Source organism: Pelodiscus sinensis, chromosome 1, assembly GCF_052426305.1.
Source record: "Pelodiscus sinensis isolate ZL-2025 chromosome 1, ASM5242630v1, whole genome shotgun sequence".
Classification (NCBI taxonomy): Eukaryota; Metazoa; Chordata; order Testudines; family Trionychidae; genus Pelodiscus; species Pelodiscus sinensis.
The window spans coordinates 356,310,383-356,324,941 of record NC_143052.1 but is presented as its reverse complement, the minus strand read 5'-3'; the positions used below and the strand labels follow the sequence as shown (position 1 = coordinate 356,324,941).

At 46.7% G+C, this 14,559-nt stretch overlaps 2 protein-coding genes across 2 annotated transcripts; both read left to right on the top strand.

The window, feature by feature from the left end:
- Nucleotides 1–5,262: 5,262 nt before the first annotated feature.
- On the top strand, nt 5,263–6,210 carry LOC142827561 (olfactory receptor 52E2-like). Its single transcript, XM_075923146.2, has one exon. It carries the CDS (start codon nt 5,263–5,265, stop codon nt 6,208–6,210), a length of 948 nt encoding a protein of 315 aa, XP_075779261.2.
- A 7,005-nt stretch (nt 6,211–13,215) lies between these two features.
- LOC142830765 (olfactory receptor 52E2-like) lies at nt 13,216–14,163 on the top strand. The gene has a single exon (XM_075937688.2). The coding sequence runs from the start codon at nt 13,216–13,218 to the stop codon at nt 14,161–14,163; it is 948 nt and encodes a 315-aa protein (XP_075793803.2).
- The last annotated feature ends 396 nt before the right edge of the window (nt 14,164–14,559 follow it).

The window sequence follows — 14,559 nt, the reverse complement described above, 5'->3', positions numbered from 1 at the left end:
TAACGTACCATTAGCCTTCTTGGCTACAAGAGCACCCTGTTGACTCATATCCAGCTTCTCATCCACTGTAACCCCCAGGTCCTTTTCTGCTGAACTCCTACTTAGCCAGTTGGTCCCCATCCAGTAACAATGCTTGAGATTCTTTTATCCCAAGTGCAGGACTTCATCAGATTTCTTTTGGCTCAATCCTCCCATTCGTCTATGTCACTCGGAACGCTACCCCTACCCTCCAACGTATCTACCTCTCCCCCAGTTTAGTATCATCCACAGATTTGTTGAGGGTGCAACCCAACCCCTCATCCAGGTCATTAATAAAGATGTTGAACAAAACTGGCCCTAGAAACGATCCTTGGGCTTATCCGCTTGAAACTGACCTCCAATCAGAAATCGAGCCATTGATAAGTACCTGTTGGGCCCAACAGTCTAGCCAGCTTTCTATCTACCTTACAGTCCATTTATTCAGTCCATACTCCCTTAACTTGCTGACACGAATATTATGGAAGACTATATCAAAAGCTTTGCTGGAGTCAAGGTCTATCACGTCCACTGTCTTTCCCATATCCACAGAGCCAGGTACCTCATCATAGAAGCTAATCAGATTGACCAGGTATGACTTGCCCTTGGTGAATCCATGTTAACTATTCCTGATCACTTTCCCCTCTTCCAAGTGCTTCAAAATGGATTCCCTGAGGATCCCTCCATGATTTTTCCGGGGACTGAGGTAAGACTGACCGGTCTGTAGTTCTCTGTATTGTTCTTCTTCCCTTTTTTAAAGATAGACATTACATTTGCCTTTTTCCATTCATCTAGGACCTCTCCCAGTCTTAACGAATGTTCAAAGATAATAGCCAAAGGCTCTGCAATGACATTAGCCAACTCCCTCAGTATCCTTGGATGCATTAAATCCGGGCCCATGGATTTGTGTATGTCTAGCTTTTCTAAATAGTTCTTAACTTGTTCTTTCTCCATGAAGAACTGTCCACCTCTTTCCTATACTGTGTTGCCTTGCACAGGAGCTGACCTAAACTGTGAAAAAAGGCAAAAAAAGCATTGAGTACTTCATTTTTTCCCATATTATCTGTCATTAAGTTATGTCCCTCATCTCAGCTGTGTCTAGAGTTGAAGCAAAATGCAGGACAATGTAGCACTTTAAAGACTAACAAGATGGTTTATTAGATGATGAACTTTCGTGGGCCAGACCCACTTCCTCAGATCAAATAGTGGAAGAAAATAGTCACAACCATATATACCAAAGGATACAATTAAAAAAAATGAACACATATGATAAGGACAAATCACATTTCAGAACAGGAGGGGGATGTGGGGGGGGGGGAGGAAGGAAGGTTAGTGTCTGTGAATTGATGATATTAGATATTAGATATTGATGATATTCGGTAACCGGGTTTGGTTCTTTAAAGGATTTGAAACCACAGAGAGAGGAATACTTCTTTTTAGGGTTAAACAAAGATTATTTATTTTTTCTATTTACTTTATAATCAATTTTCCATTTAAATCAATTCATTATTTTTGATTCTTTTAAGACAATATAATATACAAAGAAAAAGTAGAAAAACAGTACAGTTAAAAATAACAAGAAATAATAACTTCTCCTACTGATATACCCTCCTGAGTTACCTTTAAGAAATTTATGGAGTTAACAGTTATATAATACTCACGTTAAGAAAGATAGAAGCATTGCTTAGATTCAGGAGATATTCTTTTCTTTATGTTTTTCCTTTCTTTGGATTTTTCGTTGCAACTTACGACCGGTATTCGTTCCCCTTTCGGAGCTTATTTGTTCCCCTTTCGGAGCTTACGTACGGCAGCGAGATTCAGCGCCGGGGAGGGAGCCCTGGTTGATCAGACCTGGCTTTTCGGATTCGCAACCCGTCCGCTCGTGGTCTGTTTCAGCCCACCTTATATACCCTGTTTCGGTATTTTGGTACTCCTCCACTCGCCTGACAATTGCTGACGTTAGATTTTTGTTGTCTCATTCTGCCCTTACAAAAAACTTTCGTCTGCTCCATTTGGGGTAATCAGCACTTTGTTGCATACTGCTGTCTGAGTTACTTACTTCCCTAAAAGCGGGGTTATTGTTGGTCAACCAATCAAATTTTGTTTTTATTTTTATCTCCTGTATCTGAGTGTGCTGCCTTTCCTTTCCACTTACAATTAAACTGGTGCTCATTTGACATATTCTGGGTAGGCCTCAATACCTTCCTTTCACAGTGGGGAGAGTGGGATGTTTGTGAGTTAATGGTATTAGAGGTGATAATTGGGGAAGCTATCTTGGTATTGGGTAAGATAGTTTGAGTGTTTGTTCATTCCTTTTTGGAGAGTGTCGAATTTTAACATGAATGACAGTTCAGAGGATTCCCTTTCAAGTGCAGATGTAAAAGGTCTTTGTAGCAGAATGCAGGTGGTTAAGTCATTGAGAGAGTGTCCTTTCTGGTTAAAATGGCAAGCAACTGTTTTTTCTTTGTGGATCTTGTCTGATATCTGTTTTGTGGGCATTAATCCTTTGGTGAAGTATCTGAGATGTTTGTCCAATGTACATAGCAGACGGACACTTTCGGCACATGATAGCATAGATTATATTTCTGGATGCGCAGGAATATGTGTTCTTGATCTTATAACTCACTTGGTTAGGTCCAATAATGGTATCAGCAGAATGAATATGTGGACAAAGCTGGCAACGGGGTTTGTTGCAAGGGAAAGTACGAGGGTTGGTATTAGTGTGGTATGTCCTGTGGTTGCTGGTAAGAATCATCTTGAGGTTAGGTGGTTGTCTATAGGAGACTATGGGTCTGTCTCCCAGAGCCTCTTGGAGTATGGTATCCTGTTCCAGTATAGGCTATAGTTTATTGATAATGTGTTGGACAGGTTTAAGTTGGGGGCTGTAGGTGATGACAAGTGGTGTTCTATTGTTGGTTTTCTTGGGTCTGTCTTGAAGTAGATGGTTTCTAGGTATTTGTCTGGCTCTTTCAATTTGCTTTTTTATTTCTCCAGGTGGGTAGTTGAGGTTTATAAATGCTTGGTAGAGATCCTGAAGTTTCTGGTCTCTGTCAGTGGGGTTAGAGCAGATGCGGTTGAATCGAAGGGCTTGGCTATAGATGATGGATCGTGTGGTGTGTTCTGGATGGGAGCTGGAAGCATGTAGGTAACTGTATGAGTCGGTGGGTTTTCTGTAGAGAGTGGTGTCTAATTTTCCATTGTTGATTTGTACTGTGGTGTCCAGGAAGTGGATCTCTCGTGTAGAATGGTCCAGGCTGAGGTTGATGGTGGGGTATAGGTTGTTGAAATCTCTGTGGAATGTCTCCAGTGTTTCTTGGCCATGCGTCCAGATCATAAAGATGTCATCGATGTACCGTAGGTAGAGGAGGGGTGAAAGGGGACGGGAGTTGAGGAAACGTTGTTCTAGGTCAGCCATAAAGATGTTAGCATACTGTGGGGCCATGCGTGTACCCATGGCTGTGCCGCTGATCTGGAGGTATAAGTTGTTCTCAAACTGGAAATAATTGTGGGTGAGAACAAAGTTACATAGGTCTGCTATCAGGTTGGCAGTAGTGTCCTCTGGGATAGTGTTTCTAATTGCTTGTAATCCGTCTTCATGTGGGATGTTGGTATATAGAGCTTCTACATCCATGGTGGCAAGGATGGTGTTATTGGGAAGGTTATCGATGTTTTGTAGTTTCCTTAGGAAGTCAGTAGTGTCTCGGAGATAGCTGGGGGTATTGGTTGCGAAGGGTTTGAAAAGAGAGTCTACATAGCTGGATAGACCAGTAGTGAGCGTGCCAATACCAGAGATGATGGGATGTCCGGGGTGCTCAGGTTTATGGATCTTGGGAAGTAGATAGAACAATCCTGGTCGGGGGTCAGAAGGTGTTTCTGTGTGGATTTGTTCCCGAGTAGCTGTGGGGAGGCTTTTAAGGAGACAGTGTAGTTGGTTTCTTTCTTTCTAGAGTTGGTTTCTTTCTAGAAAATGATACGCATACTTTTTCGGCTTCTTTTTTTGAAAGGGCGAAATGTTAGGAAAAAAACCCTTTTCAGCTCATCCCTTCCTCCTCATGAAACAAGGTTTACAGGAATGCAGAAAATTTTTTTGGAAGAACAGATGCATTCTTCTGCAGTCTAGATGTTGCCTCAGTAAGAACCCGACACTCCCTCTGATAACCCTCTTGTTACGAACATGCTTATAGAAACCTTTCTTGTTACCCTTCACATCCCTTGCTAGTTGCAACTCCAGTTTCACTTTTGCCTTTCTGATTACTCCCCTCAGTTCTTAAGCACTATATTTATACTCCTCCCTAGTCATCTGTCCAAGTATCCACTTCTTATAAGTTTCCTTTTTGTGTTTAACGTCACCAAGGATTTCCATGGTTGGCCAATCTGGTCACCTACCATATTTGCTTTTCTTACCTTGCTTCGGGATAGTTTCTTCCTGAGCCTTCAATAAAGTTTCTTAAAAATACTGCCAGCTTTCCTGGACTCCTTTCCTCTTCATGTTAGCATCCCAGGGGATCCTGTCTATCTGTCTGAATTGGGCAGCCTCCGCCATTCTCATAGCCAATCTGGGAAGTCGTCTTTCCATCTGCTCTGTCCTGCAGAGTGACTGGTGACCAAAACTGAGGGAATGTCCCGACCAGGTAATTCTCCACCCCGTTTCTCTGGCACCTGAACAGTGTTTGTGTTGAACACAGTTCTGCATCGCTAAGCTGTTTCCACTGAGCTGCCAGCAATGATGCCCAAGCCTTTCCCTGAGCAGTGTTCTGCTTGGCACATTCGCCCTGATATGTGACTTTGCTTGGTGTTTTCCCACTCTCAGATTTTTAGAAACTGAGTGAATTGGGAACTTACCACAGCAGGGACATTGTAGCCTGGGCATTAAGGAACAAAGACGTATAATGAGTATTCACATATGTGTTTGCTCTTGATAATTATTCATGTTTCTGCAACGCAACATATCGGCATTACAGACACATGGAGAATAATAAAATGTGAGATGGGCGTTAGTAGGTTGTTCATGCCTCACTTCCCTGAACAATCAAAATGTCATTGTTCAGTGTGTGGAGAGTGACCAATACGCTCCACCCATGAGAACAGCCCCCAGCAGTGCATATTGTGTCTCATACGAACATTGTCTCTCCATCCAGGTGTTTCTACAGTGACCATCACCTGAGACTCTGGGCACATACAAGACATCAGAGGGATATTCCTGTGACACTATTCTGCATCCGAGTTGGACACTTTCTCCCTTTCTCCATGTCAGATTCCAGCAAAAACAACTTCACCAACCCCTCCACCTTCATCCTACTGGGCATTCCTGGTCTGGAGATGACCCATGTCTGGATCTCCATCCCCTTCTGCACCATGTATGTCGTAGCCATCTTGGGGAATGTCACCATCTTGTTCATTGTTAAGACGGAGCCGAGCCTCCATGAGCCCATGTACTATTTCCTCTGCATGCTGGCCATCACCGACCTAGTGCTGTATACCTCTATTATGCCCAAAATGCTGAGTATTTTCTGGTTCAATTCCAGTGAGATAGACTTCAGTGCTTGTCTCACCCAGATGTTCTTCTTTCAGTGCACTTTACCGATGGAGTCTGGGACACTCATGGCCATGGCTTTCGATCGCTACGTGGCCATCTGTGATCCCCTCAGACATTCCACCATCCTGACGAACTCCATTGTAGCCAAGATCGGCCTGGCCGTGCTACTGCGTGGTGTCATACTCACATTGCCCTGTCCCCTCCTGGCAAGGCAGTGGCCATATTGTAGAACCAACGTCATTCCTGAGCCGTACTGCTCACACATAGGTGTGGTGAGCCTGGCCTGTGGTGACATTCGTGTCAGTAGTTACTATGGCCTTTTCGTGCTTCTCTGTGTGATGGGGCTGGATGTGACTTTTATCGCAGTGTCCTATACTCAGATTCTCAGGACCATCTTCCACCTCCCCACAAAGGAGGCCCGGCTCAAGACTTTTGGGACCTGCGGCTCCCACATCTGCGCCATCTCAGCCTTATACATCTCCATGCTTTTCATCTCCTTCACGAGCCGCTTTGGCCGGAACGTGCCCCTGCATTTCCACGTTCTCATTTCGAACTTGTGTATCTTGATGCCCCCCATGCTAAACCCCATCATCTATGGGGTGAGGACCAAACAGATCCGGCACAGGCTGCTCCGGCTCTTTACTCAAAAGAGGACCTAAGGGTTTCTCCTGTTGTTCGGGCTTTGAGACTGAGATAAGACAAGAGCTGTTTGGGGACATGGTGCTGGGCCCTGCTCTCTGAAATTCTGACTATAGCATTGGTACCAATTTGGAAAGGACAGACATATAGAGGAAGAATGGATTCCACCTAATATTGAATTGAACCAGATTGATGTCACTTAAAATTAACATGGTCATAGATGAATTTATAGATCAAAGGCTGGGAGAAATAACATCAGAACATGAGAATGGCCACACTGGGTCAGACTAAAGGTCCATATATTTCTGTATCCCATCTGCTGACAGTGGCCAATGTCAGATGGCCCCTAGGGAGTGACCAGAACAGGGAATCAACACGTGATACCTCTCCTGCCATCCATTTCCAGCCTCTGACAAAAAGAGGCTATGGACACCATTCCTACCCATCATGGCCATTGGTGGACCTACCTTCCATGGATATCTCTAGTTCTTTTTTGAACCCTTTTAAAGTTCTACTCTTACAACATCCTCTGGCAAGGAGTTCCACAGGTTGACTATTCGCTGCATGAAGAAAAACTTCCTTTATTTTGTTCTAAGCCTGATGCCTATTAATTTCATTTGGTGACCCCTAGTTCCTATATTATGAGATTAAGTACATAATTTTCCCTTATTCACTTTTTCCACATCAGTCATGATTTCATAGACATCTCCCTTTAGTCTCCTCTTTTCTCAGCTGAAAAGCTCCAGTTTTATTAATCTCCCCTCCTACGGCTACCATTCCAAATCCCTAATCATTTCTGTTGCCCTTTTCTAACCCTTTTCCAATTGGCTGTACCATGGTTTTATACAGAGACAATAAGCTGTTCTCTCTCTTATTCTCTATTCCTTCTTTAATGATTCCTAACATTCTGTTGTGGGAGTCTATATGAAAAACACCTGGGGTAGGGCTGGCAGGTCTCTGAGTGGTTTCTCAAGGTTCCCCCTCCCTAGAGCGGGAGGCTCACACAATCCAGATTCTTCTATAATCCTCAGATTCCCCTTGAAAGAAAGGCGCCAGATCCTTGAGCCAACCCCTCTCTTCTCACCCAACACACCCAACACACCAGAGCTGGGGTCAACTGCCCCCTCAGTGTGACAGTGAGTCTGTGATGGTTATAGGGAAGTCAGGACTTGTGGTTCTGTCATCCTGCCACTCAATAGCCGTGTGACCCTGGAGAAGCTTGTGCCTCAGTTTCCCTGTCTGAATACAAGGGAAAGGCTCACAGTGACTTTCCTTTGCTTGGTGTTATGAAGATCCTGTGGGGAAAGCTGCTATCCAGGGTGATGATAGTTACTGATGAGAATCACTGATCCCTGGTCACCTAGGGTGCATTAACACTTCACCGTTGTTTCAGAATAACAACTATTATTCTGAAATAACAATGTAAGCGTCTACACAGCATTTTCAACTTTTAGAGGGCTTTTTGGGGTAGGATTAGTGGATTCAGTTTGGGGCTGGGACACAGAATTCTAAATCCGCTCTGCCGTCAACCACCTTTACGGCTTCCACAAAACAATTATCCGTTTATGCTGTGTCCATTTTCCCATCTGTAAAATGGAGACATTTACCTACTTCATGGTAGGTGTTTGAAGTGTGCATATGGGCGGCCTTCCTCGAACCTGTGAGCAGGAGCCCGGGGGTGCTCAGATGCAGCCTCCTGGGGCTGTGGGGTGCAGAATGGTGCAGCACGTGTATCCACGTGCACGGACTACAGCAGCATGGCCAGCTCCTTGCCGCTCGCCACCTCCACCCTGTCTCTGTGGGAAAAAAAAGGTCACTTGCCTGATGTTCCCTCCCTGGCCTTGGAGGGTGCCTGGGACACATCCAGGTCATGGGATACCGGCGCTAGTGTGACGGAGGTACTGGTGCTTGCTGTGTTGGGGTCCTCCTCCTCCTTGGTTCTAGCCCCTGGTAGGCAACAATAGTTGTTTCCAGCCCAGCGTCTACCCCCAGGGGTGGGGAAGGGGCTGAACCGCCCCTCAGGATTCAGTGCAGATCTTGATAATAGGGGCAAGAGTGGGATTCTGCCCCGAAGTGTGAGCTGCGCTCCCTCACCCTAGTGTAGTCCTGGCAGAACTCTTACTTTCATATCTACCTGCTCCTGGGTCCAGATGTGGCCCTTGGTGGCCAGGCTATTGGCCATGTGGCTATAGATGTCGGTTCTCCTCATGGCCCCACACCGCAACGAGGGCCAGGAACTCCACCCCAGAGCTGGATGGCTCATGCCTCTTTTGTCACCTGGCAGGCTCCTGGGAGCCGACAGCCCAGAGTGATCGCTGGGAGGGGTTCAGGGCTCTGGAGGAGCTCAAGGGTCTACCATGCTGGCCAGATGTCATGTTGTGGCAGCAGTGGTATGACTGGAGGCTGCCAGGGCCAGCTTTGTGACCTCACCACCTTCAGAAGGAGACAAACAAAGAAGAGAATCACAAAGCGGTTGGGAAGACACCTAGCCCCACACCCTTCCCCCCAACCACACCAGGCGCATAGCTCCAGAAATGTCTCCATCCTCATTCGAAAATTCTAGAGCCACCGCTGCTCCATCACGAGCCGGTCCCACCAGTCGGAATTGGTGTCCAGCTGCCAGAAGTGACAGTGTACAATGGGGTTCAGTTGGAAGAGCTGTGCTCCCAGACAGAGGTTGAGGGTCTCCTCAGACATTTGGGGGTCGTGTTCCTGCAGGGCCAGGAGGGCAGCCTGCAGAAACTGCTGCAGAAACTACAGCATGACAGTAAGGGGCTGTCACCTGCCCAGAGGCAGTGCCAGCTCCCTAGAAGGGAGTGCTGTGGTGTCCCATAAAAAGGTGACCAAAACATACAGGGAATATGCTTTGCTGTCCTTCGGAGAGGTAGGCAAGAAAGCAGAAGAACCTGAGAAGAGCTGTTCAGGGGGGTCCCTTTAAACATGCATCTCAGACAGCCTCAGGCAGCAGCTCCAGGAAATAACCACCTACCTGATGCCCTGCTTGAAGTGGTTCTGGGTGACCTAAAATGCAAGATAGTCCAATCAATATGCAGGCTGTGTTTGGAAACAGCTCAGTGCTATTTTGATGGACTCTTCATGTATAGAAGCGCTACTTTGACATAAGCTATTTTGGAAAATAAATTTGGAATTGCTTTTTCCTAAATAAGGTGTGTTTAGACTTCACCTCTCTGTCGACAGACATGTAGATAAGGTGCATCGCAATTGCTAATGTAGCAAGGATTTAAGTAGCCCTCACTTCATTAGCATACACATGGCCGCCGCTTTTTTAGAAATGGAGTTTTTTCGAAAAAAAATGGCAGGCTACACGTGGATCTGTCGAAAATAAATCCTCTTTCGAAAGATCCTGTATTCCTCAAAACATGAGGTTTACAGGCTCTTTCGAAAAAGGGGTTTTGTTTTCAACATATCCTCGTCTAGACTGCCGTTTTTTTTTAAAAAACTCTGTTCTGAAAAAAAGTGGCAGACATGTTTATGCTAACGAAGCGTGGGATATTTCAATCTCTGCTTCATTAGGAATTTTGATGTGCTTGATTTGCATCCCTCTGTTGACAGAGGGATGTAGTCTAGATGTAGCCTTAGTGTGCAGTGTAGACAGATCCTTAGTGACGGTCCATGTGCCTGCAGAAAGTGGTTTTCACTCCCCTCAGTCATCTGTCTCTACAACTGTATGTTCTCTCTCTACCTAGCCTGCCTGGGCATTTACGGGTTACAAGGGCCTGGGGAGACCTAGGTATTATCCAAGGTTTTCTTAATAGACAGCAATATTTTTACAATGTACATAATTGCACAGAGCAGCCAACAAAAAACGGGGAGGGCTAGCTCAGTGGTTAGAGTATTGGCTTGTTAAATGCAGGGTTGTGAAGTCCAGCCTTGAGGGAGGCAGTTAGGGATGTGGGTCAATTATGTCAGGGGTGACACTGGGTCCTGTCATGAGGGTGGGGGACTGGACTTATTGACTTCCCAAAGTCCCTTTGAGCTCTAGGAGATAGATAGCTGTATCTCCTCCGACTGAGCCCTGGAGGTCCCATCCCTATTGGGAAGGGCCCTTAATTGCTGTTTACTTCTCCAGCTCTATAAATAGCCCAGACATGGAAAGGGTCATTGGCTAGAAATTCTCTGCTCGCCAGCCTTTTTGCATCCAGATGCTGCTTCTCCCCAGAGGCTGAGTGAACCTCCCAGGACTTCCCAGAGCTGGGTTATAACCAGAGCACAGCCCAGTGCTGGCTGTGGGCGTGGGGATGCTGGGCTGAGAGAGGTGCAGGACAAGGCTGTGTTAAGGGGGTTCCCAGGGAAGACACGTCCTTCGCAGAACTCACAGGTACCAGCTCTGGCTGAGGCGCTTGGCTGCTCCACACACCCAGCGGCCTGCGGGCGTGGTGGGATAGACAATAAGTCGGATCCTTTCCGCTTTGCACAGACACTGAACGTTCTGAGGCCCTGACCCAAGGGACGACTTTTTTCTCAGTGTTATAGAGTGCGGAGGGCAGCCCAAGGCCGCCTCATTTCAGGTGCAAAGTGAATGCTGTCGGGTGAAAGATGCTAGTAGATGGACAAGGCAGGACAATGTTCTCTGGCCACAGCTCGTAGTTTACTCGACCCCCCTCACCCCTTGAAAAAAAACTCCCCATTTTTTGAACTGAGTCAAGCCCTCAGCAGCCGGCTGTGTGTCACTGTCCAGACACTGTCACCTCCTCCCCGGCATCTCAGGGCTCTGGCTGGTAGCGGGGGTTGTTATCTGACTTGTATCCACTGGGCAGCAGAACGGCTGCTCGGCCAGTCCCTCCCCAGCCGCTAGCAGGGCCTGGCGTTCTTCTGGCCTCGGGGCAGGACTCTGCACCTGGCCTTGTGGATCCGCCTCAGATTCCTTTTGCCTGCAGCCTGCATGTGACTGTATCAAACCCTGTGTGTGCACGGGCCCCGCTCAGCCAGCGCTCCGGATCCATCGGTGCCTGTCCTGGCCTCTTCCTGATGATACATTAAATCTGGCCCCAAGGGTTTGTGCATGTCTAGATTTTCTAAATAGTTCTTAACTTGTTTTTTGTCCTCCGACGGCTGGCCACCTCCTTCCCCTACTGCGTTACCTAGAGCAATAGTCTGGGAGCTGACTTAATCTAGGAAGAAAGTCAAAAAAATCATCGAGTACTTCAGCTTTTCCCACATCATCTGTCACTAGGTTACCTCCCTCATCCAGGCTGTGTCTAGAGTGCGTTTTTTTTTCTGGAAAAAGGTACACAACTTTTTCCCACTTCTTTTGTCAGAAGGGGCCTAATGCGAGAAAAACCTTTTTTCAGCTCATCCCTGCGTCCTCGTGAAACAAAGTTGACAAGGATGCCGAAAAAATGTGTCTGTACTTCTGAAAAAAACTGTAGCCGCAGTAAGAGCCCCACAGCCTCTCTGATCACCGTTCTTATTGCCAACATGCCTGTCGAAAACTTTCTTGTTCCCCTTCACATCCCTTGCCACCTGCAACTCCAGTTGCACTTTTGCCTTCCTGATTACTCCCCTGAATTCTGAAGTAATATATTCATACTCCTCCCTAGTCATCGGTCCAAATTTCCATTTCTTATAAGCTTCTTATTTGTGTTTAACCTCACAAAGGATTTCCATGGTAAGCCAATCTCGTCACCTACCGTATTTGCTTTTCCTACTGTGCATCAGGATGCTTTCTTCCTGTGATTTCAATAAAACTTCTTTCACATATAGCCATCTCTTCTAGACTCCTTTCGCCTTCATATTAACCTCCCAAGGGACCCTGCCCATCAGTTCTCTGATGGAGTCAAAGTCTGCTTTTCCGAAGTCCAGGGTCCTCTGTCATATGTGTGCGCATTTGTCTCTTCTCTAAACATCCCGGCCTTGTCTAGACTGGCATGATTTTCCGGAAATGCTTATAACAGAAAAGTTTTCCGTTAAAAGCATTTTCGGAAAAGAGCATCTAGATTGGCACGGACGCTTTTCCGCAAAAGAACTTTTTGTGGAAAAGCGTCCGTGGCCAATCTAGAAGCGCTTTTGCACAAAAAAATTAGGATTGCCATTTTTGTGATCGGGGTTTTTTTGCGCAAAACAAATCTCACTGTCTACACTGGCCCTTTTGTGCAAAAGATTTCGCAAAAGGGACTTTTGCCCGACCGGGAGCAGCATAGTATTTCCACAAAAAGCACTGATTTCTAACAGTAGGAAGTCGGTGCTTTTGCGGAAATTCAAGCGGCCAGTGTAGACAGCTGGCAAGTTTTTCTAGAAAAGCGGCTGATTTTCCAGAAAAACTGGCCAATCTAGACACAGCCACCCAGGCTTTTCCATCTGTCCTCAAAGGGCAGCCAACTCCATTCTCATAGCCAATCTGGGAAACTCTCTTTTCATCTGCTCAGCCCTTCTGAGTGACTGGTGACCAAAACCGAGGGAATTTCCACACCAGGTAATTCTCTACCCAATAAATTTAGCAACTGAACAGTGTTTGTGTTGGGCACGGTTCTGCATCACTAGCTGATTCCATTGAGCTACCAGCAATGATGGCCAGGTGCTTCCCCGAGGGGTGTTCTGATAGGCATGTTTGCCCCAGTACGCTTCTTGATTTGCTGTTTCCCCACTCTCAGATTTTTAGAAACTGGGTAAATTGGGAACTTACCACAGCAGGGACGCTGTAGCCTGGGCATTAAGGAACAAAGACGTATCACAAATATCCACACTTGTGTTTCCTGCAGTACAACACATTGGCATTATTGACACATGGAGAATCATAAAATGTGGAATGGGCATTAGTGGTTGTTCATGCCTCACTTCTCTGAACAGTCAAAATGTCATTGGTCAGTGTGTGGAGTGTGACCAATACACTCCACCCATGAGAACAGCCGCCAGCAGTGCACGTTGTGTCTCATACGAACATTGTCTCTCCATGCAGGTGTTTCTACAGTGACTATCACCTGAGACTCTGGGCACATACAAGACATCAGAGGGATATTCCTGTGATACTATTCTGCATCCAAGTTGGACACTTTCTCCCTTTCTCCATGTCAGATTCCAGCAGAAACAACTTCACCAACCCCTCCACCTTCATCCTGCAGGGCATCCCTGGCCTGGAGACGGCTCATGTCTGGCTCTCCATCCCCTTCTGCACCATGTATGTCGTAGCCATCTTGGGGAACTTCACCATCCTGTTCATTGTGAAGATGGAGCCGAGCCTCCATGAGCCCATGTACTATTTCCTCTGCATGCTGGCCGTCATCGACCTAGAACTGTATACCTCTATTATGCCCAAAATGCTGAGTATTTTCTGGTTCAATTCCAGAGAGATAGACTTCAGTGCTTGTCTCACCCAGATGTTCTTCTTTCAGTGCACTTTACCGATGGAGTCTGGGATACTCATGGCCATGGCTTTCGATCGCTACGTGGCCATTTGTGATCCCCTCAGACATTCCACCATTCTGACGAACTCCATTGTAGCCAAGATCGGCCTGGCCGTGCTGCTGCGTGGTGTCATACTCACATTGCCCTGTCCCCTCCTGGCAAGGCAGTGGCCATATTGTAGAACCAACGTAATTTCTGAGCCGTACTGCTCTCACATAGGTGTGGTGAGCCTGGCCTGCGCTGACATTCGTGTGAGTACTTACTATGGCCTTTTTGTGCTACTCTGTGTGATGGGGCTGGATGTGACTTTTATTGCTGTGTCCTATACCCAGATTCTCAAGGCCATCTTCCGGCTCCCCACAAAGGATGCCCGGCGCAAGACTTTTGGGACCTGCGGCTCCCACATCTGTGCCATCTCGGCCTTATACATCTCCATGCTTTTCATCTCCTTCACAAACCGCTTTGGCCAGAATGTGCCCCTGCATTTCCACGTTCTCATTTCGAGGTTGTGTATCTTGATGCCCCCCATGCTAAACCCCATCATCTATGGGGTGAGGACCAAACAGATCCGGGACAGGCTGCTCCGGCTCTTAACTCAAAAGGGGCCCTAAGGGTTTCTCCTGTTATTCGGGCTTTGAGACGGAGGTAAGACAAGAGCTGTTTGGGGACACGGTGCTGGGCCCTGCTCTCTGGAATTCTGACTATAGCATGGGAACCAATTTGGAAAAGACAGACATATAGAGGAAGAATGGATACCACCTAATATTGAATGTAACCAGATTGGTGCCACTTAAAATTAACATGGTCATAGATGAATTTATAGATCAAAGGCTGGGATCAAATAACACCAGAACATGAGAATTTCCAGACTGGGTCAGACTAAAGGTCCATATATTTCTGTATCCTGTCTGCTGACAGTGGCCAATGTCAGATGCCCCCGGAGGAAGTGACCAGAACATGGAATCCTCACATGACCACTCTCCTGTCATCCATTCCCAGCCTCTGAC

Coding starts and splice junctions, on each gene's coding strand:
- LOC142827561 (XM_075923146.2), top strand. CDS start 5,263: ATGTCAGATTCCAGCAAAAACAACTTCACCAACCCCTCCACCTTCATC.
- LOC142830765 (XM_075937688.2), top strand. CDS start 13,216: ATGTCAGATTCCAGCAGAAACAACTTCACCAACCCCTCCACCTTCATC.